Genomic DNA, 18,117 nt, shown 5'->3' with positions numbered 1-18,117 from the left:
AGATCCTGTTTCTATCAGCTTACTACAGGGCTGAGCAGACTACAAAGTGTTGTCCAATGCAACTTCTCATCTAATTCACTCTTACATTCAACAAATGTTTGATTAATGTTACCTAGGTGTCAGGCACAGATCTAGAAGCTGGGGATATAGCAGTGAACCAAGCAAATACAATTTCTTGCCTTCCTGGGGACTTATATTCTACCAGGTGTAAAAAGATATACAACAAATTAATAAATTATATGGTAAGTGAGGTGAGAAAAGTCTAGCAGGGAAGTACGATAGAGAATACAGAAAACAGGAGTCTGCCCTATTGAAGAGGGTGGTCAGGGAAGGTGACCTGTAAACAAAAACTTGGAGGAGGTGAGGGAGTGATCCAGGGACAAAAGGCACATCTGGGACAAAAGGGATCCAAGGGAACAGCAAATGCAAAGGCTGGAAGGCCAGCATGCTTGAGGAACAGCCAGGAAGCTGCAGAAACGTTGGTGAGGGTATTAGCGCTGCGGTTAGAGAGGTTAGGTCACCAGACCATGTGGTGGGGGGCCACTGTAGGACCTGAGTTTTCACCCTAAGTGAGAAGGGAGCCATTGGAGGGTTTGAGCAGAGGAAGGTCAGTGTTCACAGGCCCAGTCTGGCTGCTGAGTGGACACCAGAGTGTGTAGCAGGGAAATGGGAAACCTGTGAGGAGACTGTTTAGGGAGGCAACAGAGGCCTGGGGGAGCATGTCTGCACTGGAGGTGATAGGCGGGGCATCAGGATCTGGAAATCTTCAGGAGAACCCAGAGGAGTGGCAGGTGGCTTGGATGTGGGGTTTGAGAGAAAGAGAAGAGAATAACTCCAAGTTTTGGGGCCTGAGCGGCTGGGAGGATGGAGTTGCCTTCGGTGAGACGGGGAATACTGGGAGGTAGTGGGGAGCGAAGCAGGTGAGGTGCGGAAGACTGCGAGTTCCCCCGGGACAAGTTAAGAAGTCCAGGAGGCTGTGGGTTCCCTACACATGGGTATCGTCACTCATGTTCCCAACTCGTCCCCATTTCGCAGGTGTGGACGCTTGAGGACGAGGTCCCCCGCGCAGGCCTTGCCCAGATTACATGGCCGCGGGTTAGCGCCCCCTGGCGCGGGACGGTGAGCGGTGACGGGGGCGGGGATGGCGGCGACAGTAGCAGGCGTGTGGGAGCGCGGGGAGCCTGGGCGGGCGGGCGAGTCTTGCCGTCTGGCCCTGTACTTCTGCGGGAGCATCCGCGGCGGACGCGAGGACCGGGCGCTGTACGAGCGGATCGTGTCGCGGCTGCGGCGCTTCGGGACCGTGCTCACCGAGCACGTGGCAGCCGCGGAGCTGGGTGCGCGGGGTGAGGCCGCGGGGTTGCCGAGCGCGGGCTGCCGGGGACTGGGATGGGTCCGGCCCCGCCCCTCTACGGAAACTGTCCCCCCACCTCCCCGGGGCGGTGAGCGCCCTCCACTCTGCCGCGCGTGCCGTTGGCCCGGAGCCCTCGCCGCGCGCTGTAGGAAAGGGGAGCCTGGACTCAGAGCGCGTGTGTCCGGATCCAGCTGCGGCGCGAGCCCAGTCTCCGCACTCAGTTATTATCTTGACCTTTAGTTTCTTTCTGGAGAACTTTCTCCAGCTCTTGCCAGGTAGTTTGTAGGGAGGGGCAGAACGGGCGTGGACCGGGCGGCTTGGGTTTCCACGTCCCCGTTGGCATCTTCTCTCCGACCTAAGACAAAGCTTATCCTACTGCGCCTTCCGCCTTTGCCGTGTGGGTGTAAGACCTGACAGACCCCAGCTCTCCCTACCGCCACGGCCTCTCACGCCCTCTGATCAGGCTGTTACTGAAAGTGTTTTGCTCCTGGCCCATGGGTCTTTTTTTTTTTTTTTTCTTCTCCTCAGTTTTATTGAGCTGTAATTAACATAATATTGTACACGTGCAAGGTGTACAGCCTAATGATGAGACTTTCATATGTTGTGAAAGAATTAACACAGTTAATATCCATTACCTCGAGAAAAAAATTTTTCCTTGTGATAACTCGTAGAATCTACTCTTGCAACAACTTTCAGATAACCGTACAACAGTGGTAACTATAGTCATCAGGCACATTACATCCCTAGTTCTTATTTTATAACCGGAAGGTGGTACCTTCTGACCACCTTCATCTATTTTCCCAGCCTCCTATCCCCCACCTCTGGTAACCACAAATCCAATCTCTTTTGCTAGGAGTTTGTTTTTCTTCTGTTTCTGTTTTGCTTTGTTTTTAGGTTTCACATGTAAGTGAGATTATACACTTTCACTTAGTGTAATGCCCTCAAAGTCCTTCCATGTTTATTGATTTTAGAGAGAGGGGAAGAGAGGGAGAGAGAGAGAGAGAAAGATCTATTGGTCACCTCTCATATGCACCCCAACCAGGGATCAAACCTGCAAATTTGTGTACAGGACAACACTCCAAGGAATTGAACCACCAGGCCAGGGCTATTTCTGGGCTCTTGATTTTGTTCTATTGGTCTTTGTGTCTGTTTTCATGTCAATACCATATTATTTTGTTTTAGCTTTATCCTATAGCTTGAAATCAGGAAGTATGATTCCTTCCTATTCTTTTTCCTCAGGATTGCTTTGGCTATCCAGGGTCTCTTGTTGTTCCACATAAATTTTAGGATTGTATTTCTACTTCTGCAAGAAATGCCATTGCAGTCTAACAGGGATTACATTGACTCTGTAGATGGCTTTGGGTAGTATGGACATTTTAACATTACTAATTCTTCCAACCCATGAACACAGGATACCTTTCCATTTATTTATGCCTTCTTTGATTTCTTTTATCAATGTCTTATAATTTTCAATGTACTGACCTTTCACCTCTTTGGTTAAATTTATTCTGATTTTGTTGTTTTTGATGCTATTGCAAATGGGATTGCTCTCTTTATTTTTCAGGTAATTCATTGTTAGTGCTGGGTCTAAAACATGGTTGGTCTGATCAAACTCTTCTACTTTGAAAATTGTGTCTAAAACTTCTCACAAAACTTTAAGTGGTTCCCCATGGTCTACCCAGGAACAGATCCAGTATCTGTGGGATTTATTGCAACTCTGGGAGACCTCTTTTAAAAAAGACAAAATCACAGACTTGCTAGGGTGTTGGAAAAGGCCTGTGTAAGTGAGGTCATTGGTTTCAGAGCATGTCCACTCCTCCCTAGTGGTTCTAAAACGTCAGTGAGCTCAAATATAACCTGAGGGAGCTTGTTTAAATACAGATTCTCGTAAGAGTAGTCTGGGATGAAACCTTAGAATCTCTAACAAGTTCTGTGGTGATTCTGCTCTGGTGCAGGTAGCTGTGAGCCCTAACAGTCCTGAAGAACATTTAACCAAGCTGGCCTGCCGAGATCCTTTCCCTCTCACCCCAGGATGCCTCTCCCACCTTGGTCCCCTCCCCATCACCTCCTGCAGGTCACTTTGCCTTCAGGGAGTGGTTCTCAAACTTTGGTGGGTATGAGAACCACCTGGAGAGCTCATGAAGTGGCTGGGCCCACTGTCACCTGGGTCTTTGTAGTTTTATCAAGTTCTCAAGTGATTCTGGTACCTACCAAAGCTTGAGAGCTGCTCTATTAGGCTCCGATCTAGTCTTCCTCCATCCTTTCCTTGCATGCACCAGTCCCTGCTCCTGCCTGCCATTTCCCCCACCTGGGATGCTCTTCCTCCTTCTCTCCACCTCTAATTTCTCTGACCCACAGTGAGTTAGGCCTTCCCTTAATTTCATTTGTATCATTCATCTGGTCCTAATTCATACATCCCACCCTGCACAGGGTTGAATTTTTCTTGCAGCTATTCCATTTCTTTACTCCTTTTCATGGACTTTTAGCATTGGGTGGGCCTACTCTCCCTCCCTGAGCAGGATGGATATGGGGGCAGGCAGAGGAGAGGTGCTCAGTACTGAGGGGGTGCGGTACATGGCCTTGATCAGCTTTCTCTCAACCATAGGGGAAGAGGCTGCTGGGAGTGACAGGCTTATCCATGAGCGCGACCTGGCCTGGCTGCAGCAGGCGGACTGTGAGTGACCCTCTCTCCTACTTGTGAATTCCTCTGGGTGTTAGATTCTCTGAACATGCCTGGCCTCCCCACCTAGGGCTCCCTAGAGCTCCCTCCTCACCACGCTCGCTGCCATCTCTCTTACAAGCTCAGATACTGAGCCCCGGTCTGCTTTTCCTTCCCAGTGGTTGTGGCAGAAGTGACCCAGCCATCCTTGGGTGTAGGCTATGAGGTGGGCTGGGCAGCGGCCCTCAATAAGCGAATCCTGTGCCTGTTCCGCCCACAGTCTGGCCGAGGTGAGCACTCCAAGCCCTGGATGGTCACTCCCTCCCTCCCCAGCTTTCTCAGGACCCAGCCCTCGGCTTCCTTTTGGGGGGGGGCTCTGAGTACAGTGTCTCCCCCAAGGGCTGGGGAAAGGAGCAGAGAGAGGAGGGAGTAGGGGAGGCACCTTCACCTTCTTCTGCCTTCCCAGTGCTTTCAGCCATGATCCGGGGAGCAGCAGATGGCTCACAGTTCCAGGTGTGGGACTATGAAGAAGGAGAGGTGGAGGCCATGCTGGATCGGTATTTTGAGGCTCATCCTCCCGAGGTGGTTTCCTCCCTCGGCCCAACCACTTGACTTAATCCCACTCTACCAAATTCTTCTGATCCCAGACTTGGCTGTAATACCATTCCTGTCTTTTAGCCCAGTACCCAATTAAAAGGTATGTTTACAGTTCTAACTTTATGTCTATGTGTGTGGTGGGACAAGGCAGGTCCTCAGTAATATCCCACCCTACTTCACTTCAGGATGTAAAGAAACCCTTTAAAAGTCTGTAGGCCCCAAGAGAAGGATACTTCCTAATGCCCTCAGGCCCCTGCCAGGAACATTCCAGAACTTAGAGGAAGGCTGATCATGGGGATGGCCTGGCCGTCTGTTTCCTCTGACACTGGGCTGGGTCTGGCCCTGCACCATGTGGACCTTCACTAGGCTTTACCAGCTTAGGCCAAGTGGGTTAGCTTTAGGCCTTCTCTGATGACAGAAGAGTCTGGAGTTCTAAAGAAACCAAAGAATGAGGAGGGTTGGTGTGTGTGCTGGTGGGGGAATTGAAGCGGGCCTTTGGGAAAGCTGCCCAGCCTACTTCAGGCAAGTATGTGGAAAAAAGTTTACTCAATAAACATAAACGGTGTTGCAGATGCTGGGAACCGCCCCTTCTGAATACGCCATGACAATAGTTGGGGTGAATACTGGCCCTCTTGGCTCCATGGCCCTGGGGTGGCTCCAGGTGCTCCCTGTGTCCTGCCCCTCAGTCATAGCTCTCATCATCCTCTTCCTCATCACCAAACAAGAAAGCATCTCGGTCTAGGTTCTCGGACTCCTCGTCATAGGAGAAGCTGTTGTTGTCCAGCTCATCGTCAAACTCATCCTGCTGCCACTCAGGCACATCGTCCTCATCGTCTTCCTCCTCCTCATCCACCTCCAGTCCCGAGGAGCTCTGGGGCCTAGAGAGGGAGAGACAGAGCCACTCAGCCCCGGAGGAAGCCCAACATGTCCCGCTCCCCTCTGTGGCTCTGCAAATACTCACTGATTGCTGGGCATGTTGGACCCTTTTGCCTCCCGGGCCTCTAAGGATGGACTTTGGAGACCAACCCGGAAATCCTGGCAAAGAGACGGGAGGATGCAGGGAGCAGGAGAGCACAGGCCAGTGGGCCTCAGTGCCCAGCATGCCTTCAAACAGCGTGCTCTGAGGGCCTGCTAGGAGCCATGCTGCTGGCAGCAACGCTCCCACCTGTTCTCCCTCCCTCTCCACAGCACCTCACAAACCACTGCCTTGTGTAATTTAACTAAGATGCGGTCTTCAGGGACACAGGACAACAGTGAGGCATACCTGCCCTGTGTTTCAGGAGCTTACAGTATTGTTCGTGTCTTTTCTGCCCAAGTTACTACCAGTCTGTAAGCTCCCTGAGGGCAGGTCCATACTCAACATCAGTGTATGAGAGCTGGGAAGAATCTCAGAGATCCCTTACTCCAGTGGACCCCAGTCCCCTGGCCCCCAACTCCTGGAATTCTGAATCCACATCTGGGAATTTTGTCTGAAAAAGTTCCCCAAGTGAATCTGATGAGCAAGGGTCTAGCAAAACACCCTTGATCTGGGCCAATCCTTTATTTTGTAGGAAATGCCAGGCAGTTAAGTGGCAGGGTCCAAAGCATCCAGCAGGCTGGTCTAGGAGTGGAGACACACATCCAGGTCTCCGAATATCCGTTCACCCTCGCAGCCTTTCCTCTGGCTGCTCCCAGGGCAGGGGCAGCATACCTGAGTGGAATGCTGCAGGATAGCGAGCAGTCGCTCCTGGATCAGCCGGAGCAGCTCCAGTCCCATGTGGAGGCAATCTGCCCGCAGGAGGCGCAGGGCTGAGGCCAGATCTCTGCACTGCAGCAGGAGCTCCTCTGCAGAGGGGACAGGGCACTGGGGCTCCCTCCCTTCTTCCATCCCCTCCACGCCCTCCTTCAACAAACCCCTACTGAACATCTACCAACTTCTCTAACATCTACCAGACCCAGCTCTAGACATCCATTCATGAGGCTTATGCTCTAGTGGTAGAAACAAATGGTAATCAAATCAAAGGTCAGGTGAAGACCTGTGTCTGTAGGCACTGACAGCCTGTACTGTATACCTTCCTAGCAGAACTTTAAAAGGCTGGTGGTGATCAGGCCATGAAGAATTAGGTAGAGGAAAGGGACAGCATGCAGGTGGGAGGCTGGGGTAGGGGCGCTGGGTGGCCTACCTTGTATGATGGAATGGGATGTTTGGGGGGAGGGGTGTGGCAGAGGACTGAGGAGGGCAGTCTCACCAAGCAGGATCTGCAGGGCAGTGGTGTGCAGCTCCAGGTGCTCCGTCTGCTGCTCCACCACGTCCATTTGCTCTGTGTCCTGATTGTAAAAGCTGTACACACAGGCATAGGCCAGCACCTGGGGAAGCCCAAGTCAGGCCTCTCCCGGCTGAGGCGAGACACCTGCCTCCCACCTGTTTTCTCCTGATTCCCTCCATCCAAATGGGTTAGACAGCTGCCCAGCCCCCTAGACCCCCTTGGCACACTCTCCCCAGAAATACTTTCAATATTTCTAGGCCTGCGATGTTCCTTATCAGAAATAAAGATTCTAGACCACAACCTTTCGAGCCTGCTCAAGTCCCCGGCAGGCATTGCTGAGGAAGGTGAAGGATTTGGGTGGGGGCACCTCATGGAGGGCTGATACTCGGTTCCATAAGTTCACAGCAAACTCCTGTGCAGAGGAAGGTGATCAGCACCAGAGCATGCACGCACATCCCCATCAGAACAGCACCCATCCAATACGGACCTCTGGCCCCTCCCCACCCATCTACCCCAGCCCTCCGACCTTCTCAGGGGCCCAACTCTTTCCTCCCTCCTCACCCGGGCCTGGTGATGGAAAGTACATCTCTCATTATAGTCCTGAAACCGCTTCTCTTGGCGAGCTGCCTTGCTTACCTGTAAGGACACATTAAGGGAGCTACTGTACTTTGCTGGGGCAGAATGGGGCTCACCAGACTAGCTACTATTCACAGAGGCCTTTCAATGTTTTACCCAGGTTTTCTCATTTAATCCTCAGAACTCTGTGAGGTAGGTCATATTATTACCCCTTTTGCAGATGCGTGTGCTGAGGACAAGTAAACTGACCCAAAGCCACACACTAAGCAGTGGAACGAGGCTCTGGCATTCCTTGCTCTTCTCCACTCTGCCTTGCTGCCCAGAGAAGGCCCAGCCCATCTCAGCCCTTCTGTAGCCACCTGGGGGTGAGAGGTCCCACTCTGGGGCCTCTGGTCCCTGTGCCTAGACCTCCCAGGACAGACCTTCTAGCATCTGTAGGCCTAGGTGGCTTCTGTCTTCTCCCCACTGAGTCACTGTCCCAACTATTGTTGGGCTGCTCTGCACAGAGCCCTCTTTGCAGAGCCCAGCAGAGAGCCCACCCTGACCACCCATAGGCCTCTACCCCCCCATCCCCCAAGTGCCCAGCCCCTTACCATGGCAGAGCAGTTGTAATAGTCTTTGTGATTTGGCTTCCAGGACTTGAGGCAGCGCCAGCAGAATCCATGGTTGCATTTGGCACAGGTCATGCTATGGAGGAAGCTAGCTGGTCAGGACTTCTGCCTCTGGCCACAGCCACCCCAGGAATGCCAGGGGCCTAGATGCACTACTGACAATGTCCATGTCCCTGGTTGCTCCATGCCCTGTGTCTCCTAACCTTACCAGTCGCTACTGAAGACACCTCTGCTTCTGAATTCCCCTTTATGGTGTAGACTTAAAAGTGGGGTAAGGGCCCTGGCTGGTGTGACTCTGTGGATTGAACGCGGGCCTGCTAACCGAGACGTCGCCAGTTCAATTTCCAGTGAGGGCACGTGCCTGGGTTGTGGGCCAGGCCCCCAGGTGGGGGCAAGCGAGAGGCAGCCGACCCATGTGCATCTCTCGCCCATTGATGTTTCTGTCCCTCTCTTTTCTCTTTCTCCCTACCCCTCTCTGTAAAAGTGAATAAATAAAATCTTTTTTTAAAAAGTGGGGGAAGGAACATGAGATACAGGAATCACTCTGGAGGGTAACAAGAGAGTGGTTGGCTGAGTACCTGCCCTTGTTGCTCAGCTTCTTGATAAGCCCCATTGCCCTTTCTTACTACCAGGCTTCCCACCCTCTCTCATACCCACTGACTCCCCCAGGGCCCACAGTACTCCCTTCTTACTGCAGACACCCCTCATTCTTCTCGATGGGAGTCTGACAGCTGGGACAGCGCTTAGAGATGAGCTTGGCCAGGTGCTTGCTCTGGGCCTCCACACTCATGCCATCATAGTAGCCGCCATCATCCACCCACTGAGACATGTGGCCACAGCTGGCAGGGTAGTGTGCCTAGAGTAGGAGGGGGAGGTGAGGACACAGCCAAGCCCTTACTGAGGGTGGCCCTCCGACTGGTGTGCATGGGAGAGTGGGAGGGAGGGAGGTCCCATTTGGAGGACCACAGGAGGAGAAACAGCTCAACTCAGTGGCAGAGTATGAGGACAAGGCAGAATCTGCATGTGTGTGGCAGGGAGGGGTGCTGAGTGTGTGTGTGTGTGGGGACTGGGTCAGCTTCAAGGCTGGAGTGGGCACCCACCTCAGGGAAGCTACAGTTGAAGCAGGAGGCCCAGCCGCACTTGGAGCAGGTGGTCCCGCAGCCCAGGCCCTGGCGGCACAGGATGCGGTCGCAGCCCTGGGGGTTGGTGCACCAGGTCAGATTGGAGCAGCTCTCCACGTAGCCACGAAGAAGGGCCTTCTCGTACTATGGGGACGTAGGTGCCACCAGGTGAGGGCCTGGCTCTCCAGGATGCCCCAACTCCAGGCCCCCAGTACCCTGCACATCAGCCCATTCCCCGGATCTCTGCCCCTCTGGCTGTGCTCCAGAGCCTCTCTCAGAGGAGGGGGTACCTTGGAGATGACCTCTGGCGAGGAGACAATGGCACGGATGAAGGCTCCCGTGGGCTGGGCAGGGCAGTCGGCAATGGGGCAGGTGCAATTCATCACAAGGTTCTGCTCAATTCGAGTTGTCAGGTACTCATTCCAGCAAGACTGTGAAGGAAAGGGAGGTGCTGCTCAGGGACAGTGTGGGAGCAGCAGGAGATGGGGTCCTGGTCACGCACCTCGCACCTCTCCCCAACAACGCAGAAGGCCAGAGGCAAGCCTGCTTCTAGATCAACCTCAAAACTGACCCTAATCTTTCTGGCTTCCATGGGTTTTCCTAGGATTGGCCTAAATTACAGTTGTCTTGGAAGATTGTGTGGGCCAGGATAGCAGCCTAATTATAATTATTGTTGGGATGGACATGGAGGGAATGGGGAAAGAGAGTCAAAAAAAGAAGAAAGATTCACATTCTAAGAAAAAACTGGAGAGAGCAAGGAGGTCAGAGACGAAGGAGGCCAGGGGGTAGTCCCCATCCCCCACTGGGTGGCTGGCCTCAGGCCTACAACACAACTGTGGCCTCTCCTTCTGGCTCCACCTGCTCACCTCCATGCCTATCCTGAGGCTCCCATCCCCCGAGACACGGCCTCTTGTCCACAGATCAGACTTGCCCACTGCATCTCCCAAATCCTGATAAACGGCACCACCGCCCCCCTCCAGTCCTGGGGTCAGAACCTTCACATCTCCGGAATCATCCTGTGCCCATGTCACCTCCTCACCCTAAACCAAGCCACTGTCCCCTCCTAAACTGCTGCAGGAGCTGTGCCAATAAACGTTCCTCCTGCCCTCTCTCTTCCCCATCAAACCCACTCGGTTTATGCATGATCAGGAGCCTGAGCCTCCTAAGACTCCATTAACAACCCTGCCCCATACTGCCAAAAGCCAAGCTTTCCAAAATGATGTATCTGACCCCAGGAGAGGACATGTAGCCATGGTATCCAAGTTCCAAGATAAATGGGAAGCACTTTACTCAACTATTTTTACTCAGAGAAAGGTATAAAACAAAACAAACAAACCCCTTTTTATATATAGTGAAACAAACCGAGATCAATTGGGATGTTGAAGGCAAAATTCCTGTATTTCCAAGATAAAACAGAAGACATTTCTCCAAATTCAGAGGATTCACTTGTAGCCACAGAGGCGGCAGCACCACTCCCAGACACACAGGACAGCCTGGACGACATCTCACTCCCCTAGGGAGCCCCTCTGCTCTGGGCCTGCTCTTGGCTCATGCTGTTCCCACTGCCCAGGCCAACTGGAATTGGGTCTCCGGCTCTCTGACAATTCCACCTGCCACTCAAGGCTCACCCTGGGAAGCCACCTCCAGCTGCTCCAGACTCCAGGATTTCCCAGCTCTGCGTTCTCCTGCATGTCATTTGTGCCATTCAGCTGTGGCTCATTCAGAGGCTCCCCCTCTTCTTCCTTCAGCCCATTTTTTATCAGCTCCCCATCTCCACTTCTCTATAACGTGCCCCAAGCTCAACACCCTGGGCCAGCTTCTCTCTCCTTGGATGATACCAGCCAGGCCTCTCCACTTAATTAGAAAACCCACCGTCCACTTGCCAGTCCCACACAGATGTGAACAAGCAACTCAAACTTCATGGACACAAAAGACTGAATTTCCCCTCAAAAACCTGTTCTGCATGCCCAGTCTCAGGCCCAACATCTCCCTTAACTCAGTAAAAGACGACGCATCCCTTCCAGTCAGATGCGTAGGTCAAACCCCAGGAATCATCCTCGATTCCCTGGTCCTAAGCCCCCACATCCAAACCCCAAGCCCTACCTGCTCTACCTCCAAATGTAGCCCAACCCATCCACTCTTCTCTTCTGCTCTGTCCCTAGACCAATGACCACCTTCTCTTGCCTCTGTACAAGTCCCCAAATAAGTGTCTACTTCCACTCTTATTCTGTCCAAGCTATTTCTCCACACAAAGCGATCCTTTCAGAAATGTAAATCAGATCACAACGGTCCCCTGCTGCAAACAGCAAGGCTTCCGCTCTAGTAAAACCCACTGCACACCAATCCTGACCTGGTTGGGCCCCTGTCCACCTGCCAAACCTCCTCTCCTGCCACTGCCCCCATGCCTCACCGTGCTTTCACCTGCTCCTCCCTCTGTCCACCACTCTCTGCCCTAAGAGATTCATCTCCTCAGAGCCACCTCCCCCGACCTCCCCAGTCTAAAGTCCCTGACAAGGCCTCAGCCTACTCCCAAGCCAGTTACTTCCAACAACATGACCCCATCATAGTCTCTTCCCTGCGCTTATCATAAGAGTGTGGAGGGAGAGCCCTGGAGTGAGACTGCCAAAGTCCAATCCTGACTCTGGGCTGATTCATTCTCCTCCCAGTACCTCCCTCCACAGTCTGTAAAGTGGAGACAGTGCAACACCTGCCTCACAGGGAACTAGGACGGGAATAAGCAAGACGACGCATGTAAAACAGAGCGAGTCCCCATGACTATTAGCCGCTGTTACTGCCAGCGCTCAGGTCACCTCTTGCTTGGATTTTTCCCACTCACTCATTCAGTGCTATGTAGACAGTAAATCCAGACAAATATTAGTTGAATGAAAAAAATGAAAGTGTCAAGGAAATAAGAACAAACCTGGAAAAAAGTGTGCACAGGCACCTATGTGAGAAGAGTAACTTGAAGCCAAGCAAAAGGGAAGGAGAAAAAGTACTGGCACCCACGCATGCAATGTCCCTGTCCCAGATCATCCACCACTGAGAGATGCCTTTGGGAGAGGCAGTGACAGTTCATGGCAACAAGGGCGCTCATCCTGATGGAGTGGGCTTGGCACCTGTCCTAAGAGCTTCGAGGCAGGGAATATCAGACAGCACTTGGGTCCCTGGGCCTTGACCCCTCCTCCCAGCCTCTGAAGACTAAGTACTCACTCCCCAGCCTCCAGCCTTCTCTGCTTCAGCTCTAACACAGAGAAATCTGCCTTCCCATAATCCCCTTCTCTTTTTCTGGTTTATAGCACTTTTTATTTTTATATTAAATGACAGTATGCAAGCATATACCAGGGTGAGGAAAAAGCAGGTTTACAGTTGTGAATACATTAAATAGTTTATTCCTTATTATTATTGTATTCTTGTATTTTATTTTTTTAAGTATATTTTATTGGTTATGTTGTTACAGTAGTCCCATTTTTTTCCCCTCTGCTCCCCTCTGCCCAATACTCCCCTCCCCTCTAGCAATCCCACCCCTTTTAGTTCATGTCAATGGGTCGTGCATATAAGTTCTTTGCCTTCACCCTTTTCTATATTATTCTTAACTTCCCCCTGTCTATTTTGTATCAACCAATTATGCTTCTTAATCCCTGCACCATTTCCCCATTCCTCCCCCTTCCCTCTCCCAGCTGATAACCCTCCAAATGATCCCCATACCTATGATTCTGTTCCTATTCTGGTTTGCTTAGTTGGATTTTGTTTTTATTTTTTAGATTCTGTTGTTGATAGTTGTGAGTTTGTTGTCATTTTAGTGTTCATAGTTTGGATCTTCTTTTATTTAAATAACTCCCTTTAACATTTCATATAATAATGGCTTGGTGATGAAGAACTCTTTTAGCTTTACCTTGTCCGGGAAGCACTTTTTCTCCCCTTCCATTCCAAATGATAGCCTTGCTGGATAGAGTAATCCTGGTTGCAGGTAGCCTTTCATCACCTTGAATACTTCTTGCCTGTCCCCTCTTGCCTGCAAAGTTTCTTTTGAGAAGACAGCTGATAGTCTTATAGGCATCTCTTTGTAGGTAGCTCTCTGCTTTTTTTTGCTGCTTTTAAGATTCTCTCTTTATCTTGAACTTTTGGCATTTTAATTATGATGTGTTTTGGTGTTGTCCTTTTTGGATCTAGCTTGTTTTGGACTCTCTGTGCTTCCTGGACTTTATGTCTATTTCCTTCGCCAAATTTGGTAAGTTTTCTTTCATTATTTTCTCACATAAGCTTTCAATCTCTTGCTCTACCTCTTCTCCTTCTGGCACTGCTATGGTTTGGATGTTGGCACATTTAAAGTTGTCCCAGAGGTTCCTAAGCCGCTCCTAATTTTTTTTTCAATTCTTGTTTCCTCATTCTGTACTGGTTGAAAGTTTTTTTTCCCTTATGTTCCAAATCATTGATTTGAACCTGGTTTCCTTCCCTTCACCACTGGGTTCATGTGGCTTTTCCTTCGTTTCATTTAGCATAACCTTCACTTCTTCCCTTACGCGTTTGTTGTACTTAAGCATATCTGTCAAGCCTGTGAGCATCTTTATCACCAGTGTTTGGAACTCTATGTCTGTTAGGTTGTCTATCTCCTCATCTGTGAGGTTGGCTATCTCCTCATCGCTTAGTTCTCCCACTGGAACCTTGATCTGTTGCCCCTTTTAGGCCATACTTCTCTGTCTCCTCACCTTGAAAGGCTCCTGTGTTTGTTTGCCTCTGTGTCTTAGGTGGAGCTGTTGCACCTGTTATATTTAAGGGGTGGAGCCTTAGGGATTCGTCAGCACAGGGCAACTCATTTCATCACATTGTGGCACTGTGTGTGGCAAAGGGGTCTGAGAGGAAACAATGCCACTTCCTCAGCACTCGCCCCTTTTCCAGGCACTTCTCCCACTTCTGTATGGGACTGGCACCTCTCTAGCTGTTGCCCTGGCTGTCGTTCCCAGAGTGGGTGGGTCTGCAGACATTCTAGGACCTTGGGGGCCCTTTAAACAAACAGACTGCTGAGAGACTGGCAGTTTCTACCTCCACCCCATCCCCCACTGGTCTGCACCGTCAGAAGCAATGAGGCTTTATTTTCCCCGGCGCTGGGACCCTGAGATGCGTGGTCTGGTCTGGTGCTGGGAGCACTCCCCAGGTGTTACTCTCGACTTTTTAAAATGTGTGACTGCTTATCGCCGGCCTGCCACTGCCACCACTGCTGTTGCCACCACACTGCGTCCTCTCCACCCCAGCTCCACCCCTCCTACCTGGATGAGTATTTCTTCTTTATATCTTTGTTTGTTGGACTTCCATGCAGCTCAGTTATCTGGAACTTCTGGTTGTCTCTAGTTTTGAGGTAGCTGTATTCCTTCTTAGTTGTGGAGGGAGATGCAGCATGTCTGTCTAGGCCTCCATCTTGGCCAGAAGTCCTATTGTATTATTTTATATACAAACAACTGTAAACCTATTTTTGCCCTACCCATATAAAAGAAGTGATGATATTCTAAGATAAAGAGATATGAATGGTGAAGAGGAAACCATAACTTATGGCCATCACCAATGTATTAACACTTCTCATTTATAAAGTGCCTTAATGTATATTGTGTGTGTGAGATGTGTATGTGTATCAGTGTGTGCATTTATATTTATATTTCTCAAACTTGGCTGAACAGTGGAATCACCTGTGGAGCTTATAAAGCTCCATATGCCTGGATTTCATCTGCAGATTCTGACTTAATTGGCCTGGGGTGTAGCATGAGCATCAGAATCTTCAAAAGTTCCCAGTGCTGATAATATGCAGCAAAGTTTAAGAACCACTGATGTGTATCGCTGGATCCTAACCCTCTCCCTTCAGAATGTCAAAGCAGATGACAAAACTAGTTTTAAGAGGGACTAGGAGACTTGTCCAACATTCCCAGTTTAGGAAGTGGTGGCGCTGGGGCTAGAACCAACAGTTCCCAAGGAACTGTGTTCGAGCAGCAAGTCAGGGGCAGGAGAGATGTGGCGGGCCTCACCTTGCAGCAGTAGTGCATGCAGCAGAGAGAGGGCAAGTCGTCATCGGGCTCCAGGGGGCTGACACAGACAGGGCAGTGGTCAGGGCGTGTAGGGGCAGCCTGGGCCTGGGGCACCTGTAGCCCAGCTGCCAGCAGCAGTGGCTGGGGGTTCTCACTGTAGCTCTGCAGCAGCTGTTCGGCACCCCAGTGGGAATGAGCCAAAAGGTGCTGAGCCACATCTGGCTCTAGGTTCAGCATCTCTTGCATCTGCCGCACCATCTGCTCCATCAACGCTTCCACCTCTTGGGGGCTCATGGTGCGGCCTGCAGGCAGCTGAAGAGATGCCAGGATGGCCACAGCTTCTGGGCTTGGGGCAGAGAAGAGTCAGTGGTCAGTCTCCCTGTCCTGCTTATGCAAGCTACTAACTGAACCTTGTTCCCTTGTTTCCCGCTTGCACATGCCTGCTCATGATTGCTTAACCAGCCTGAGGATAACTACCCAAGCCAACTGTCTCAGCAGGGTCCTCCACACAAGCACCTGCATTTGCGGGGACTGGGCTGGATGTCACAATGATGGCGGGTGGGGGGGTACTACAGGAACCTAGTGGGCAGAGGTCAGGATGCTAACTGACCTACAGTAGCTGGGACAGTCCCACTGTAGGTCCCACCCAAAATGCTACCAGCTCTGATGAGAAAGAGTCCACAGCCTTGCTAGTCAGTGCAGTCTGTGGACCAGCAGCATAAGTATCACAGGCAGCGCTACTGAATCAGGATCTGCATTTTAACAAGATCCCCAGGTAATACATACACATGTGAAAGTTGGAGAAAGATTACTCTAGAGAACTCACTTTACACCCCATGCAAATAACAAGCATCAAAGTGATGCCATAAAAGACTTCTGGAGAACTGGATCCAATGTAAAAGTAGGGGACAGCTATGGCAAACTCCTCTGCAGAACAACTTTCCAAAAACTAGAGTTTGTATAATTCGCTGAACAGAGTACACAGTTAGCACTCAATATATATTGCACATTTGCTTAGAATGAGAGACATATATATATAAAGAAGCGTACATGTCTGGGTCCCTTGCTAACGGCTGACTCTAGGAGGAGGATGGGGACAGCAAGACCCTTAATTACAAAGGAAAGGAAGGGGTGACGGCACCGGGAGAGGGAATGAGGACGATCAAATTGGGGAAAATGCAGGGGGAAGGAGAGTGGGGTTAGACAAAGTAAGAAATTAAGTGCCTTTCCACAAGGGAGCCTGGCTTTGGCACTGCCTTTCCCAAATTACTGAGGTGCCATCTGTCATGGGGAGCAGGGGGATGAGGTTGAGAGTGGCTACCTAGGATTGGAGGTCTCAGTGGTTTGGCTGCCACAGAAGGGGACCTCTGCCTGACCGCGGCAGGGCTCCATGGGCTCTGGGGTGGCATACATCAGGATCTGGGGCCAGTCGTCACGCTGTTTTATATAGCCCTGGCCCAGGAGGTGCAGCGCACAGGAGAAAACATCTGCACTGGTACAGGCCACAGCCCCAGCAACAGTTCGGCCCAGGCTTCCAGGAGGATTTGGACCCTTCTGCCAGGCCTCCAGCACCTGGACAGGAGGAGAAGACACAGGCAGGCCCTGTTCACCTAGAGGGGCCAGCCTGCCTAGCTGTGCCACTTACTAGCTGTGTGACTACGGATAAGTTGCTAACTCTCTCATGCCTCATTTTTCTTATCTGTCAAATGGGAATGATGATGATGATGATGATAATAATGCTGCTTATATCACAGATTTGTTACGTCAATTAAATGGAGTAATAACGCAAACTCTTAGATTTAGGACATTCATGTCTTGTCTCTACCTTTGGTCTAATTGCCCTGTCAGGAACAGAAAACCCAAACAGAAATGTGACCCTACAAGGTCTCATACTGAGAGTTTACCTTCCCTTGTGGTGACCCCTGGCTCTAACCTCCATGCCCAAGAATGGCTCCCTCCCTCCCCTAACTTCACAGTTCCCTCTCTACCTACCAGACAAACCAGGTGATCAATGTGGAGACCCTTCTCCCCATGGGCTTTGAGAATACGGACAAGAAGACAGCTCAAGAGGTTCCTCTTCTGTTCCAGGGTTCGGCCTTCATCCTTCTCTACATTCAGGTACTTCTGGGGAGGTATCAGCCACAGGGCCTCCCCACAGGGCCTGAGCGTAGGCTCACGAACCCGCAGCGCACCTGGAACTCACTCCCAGTTAGTACCCAAGGAGGGGAAGGAACAGAAAAGGGACCCCATCCTCATTCCCTGCTACACTATCCCCACCCTGAGAGCCTCATCTGCTATGAGCAGAGCCGCAGGCCAGCCCCACTGACCTACCCCCATGTGGAAAGTCCTGACCCCCATGCAGGGTCAAAGGGCCATTCTCAGAGGTGAGGGGCAGAAGTGCCTGGAGCAGTAGATGTGTGGTGAGGTCAGAATTCTTCAGCAAGGTTTCTACTGACACCTCCTGGTAAGGAGAAACAGGGCCAGTCAGAAGTGGAAAGAAAGAATGGAAGAAGGAAGAGTTTAGGAGAACAGTGGCAGACAAGGGGTAAGAAAAGACACAGAGAGAGAGGCTGAGGAGCTGAGGCACCTCTGTCTGATTGAAATTTAACAGCAGCCACATCTGCACGGTGGACACATGCAGGGTCTGGTCCCCGAACTGCAGCTCAGCCCGGCCCAGCCACGTCCACTGCAGCCGCCGATGTGGTCCCTGGACTGGATGGTTCTGACCTGGGAAATTGTCAAGAAGAGTGGAGACAAAGAATGGGGGAAAGAGGGGGTTAGGGGTTGCGGTGAGGGTGTACTTTTAGTTAAGGTTTGCTCCTGCTAGTCTCTTAGGCCCTGGCATTTACAGCTTCCAGAGCTCAGCCTCCCCTGTGCTGCCTCCCAGGCAAGCCAGATTCTGGAGCCCACCCTGCTCCCAGCCCTGTGTCAGGCAGGCTCCATGG

The 18,117-nt window shown here is 51.3% G+C and overlaps 2 protein-coding genes across 3 annotated transcripts in view; one reads left to right on the top strand and one right to left on the bottom strand.

The window, feature by feature from the left end:
* Positions 1 to 1,137: 1,137 nt before the first annotated feature.
* Positions 1,138 to 4,726, top strand: DNPH1 (2'-deoxynucleoside 5'-phosphate N-hydrolase 1). 2 transcript variants are annotated; one of them, XM_090282451.1, is made up of 4 exons: positions 1,138 to 1,334; positions 3,957 to 4,025; positions 4,190 to 4,300; positions 4,477 to 4,726. In XM_090282451.1, the coding sequence occupies exons 1-4, from the start codon at positions 1,142 to 1,144 to the stop codon at positions 4,620 to 4,622; spliced, it is 519 nt and encodes a 172-aa protein (XP_090138577.1). In that variant the 5' UTR covers positions 1,138 to 1,141; the 3' UTR covers positions 4,623 to 4,726. The 2 variants fall into 2 exon arrangements, with proteins under 2 accessions (XP_090138577.1, XP_090138576.1); XM_090282450.1 differs by having other exon boundaries at positions 1,138 to 1,343.
* Positions 4,727 to 5,134: 408 nt separating this feature from the next.
* Positions 5,135 to 18,117, bottom strand: part of CUL9 (cullin 9) — a 42,686-nt gene continuing 29,703 nt past the window's right edge. The window contains exons 27-41 of the mRNA XM_090282452.1: positions 17,760 to 17,899; positions 17,504 to 17,633; positions 17,165 to 17,364; positions 16,494 to 16,744; positions 15,173 to 15,518; positions 9,452 to 9,592; positions 9,141 to 9,305; positions 8,733 to 8,896; positions 8,023 to 8,116; positions 7,415 to 7,489; positions 7,155 to 7,265; positions 6,836 to 6,953; positions 6,298 to 6,431; positions 5,569 to 5,642; positions 5,135 to 5,485 (exon numbers count right to left, since the gene is read on the bottom strand). Coding sequence (XP_090138578.1) covers positions 5,290 to 5,485; positions 5,569 to 5,642; positions 6,298 to 6,431; positions 6,836 to 6,953; positions 7,155 to 7,265; positions 7,415 to 7,489; positions 8,023 to 8,116; positions 8,733 to 8,896; positions 9,141 to 9,305; positions 9,452 to 9,592; positions 15,173 to 15,518; positions 16,494 to 16,744; positions 17,165 to 17,364; positions 17,504 to 17,633; positions 17,760 to 17,899 — 2,339 coding nt within the window. The 3' untranslated portion in view covers positions 5,135 to 5,289. The remainder of the gene's footprint in view (positions 5,486 to 5,568; positions 5,643 to 6,297; positions 6,432 to 6,835; positions 6,954 to 7,154; positions 7,266 to 7,414; positions 7,490 to 8,022; positions 8,117 to 8,732; positions 8,897 to 9,140; positions 9,306 to 9,451; positions 9,593 to 15,172; positions 15,519 to 16,493; positions 16,745 to 17,164; positions 17,365 to 17,503; positions 17,634 to 17,759; positions 17,900 to 18,117) is intronic.

The sequence above is a fragment of the Furipterus horrens genome, unplaced genomic scaffold, assembly GCF_987537825.1.
Source record: "Furipterus horrens unplaced genomic scaffold, mFurHor1.1.pri manual_scaffold_6, whole genome shotgun sequence".
In the NCBI taxonomy this organism is placed as follows: Eukaryota; Metazoa; Chordata; class Mammalia; order Chiroptera; family Furipteridae; genus Furipterus; species Furipterus horrens.
This window is presented reverse-complemented; position numbering and strand designations above follow the sequence as displayed.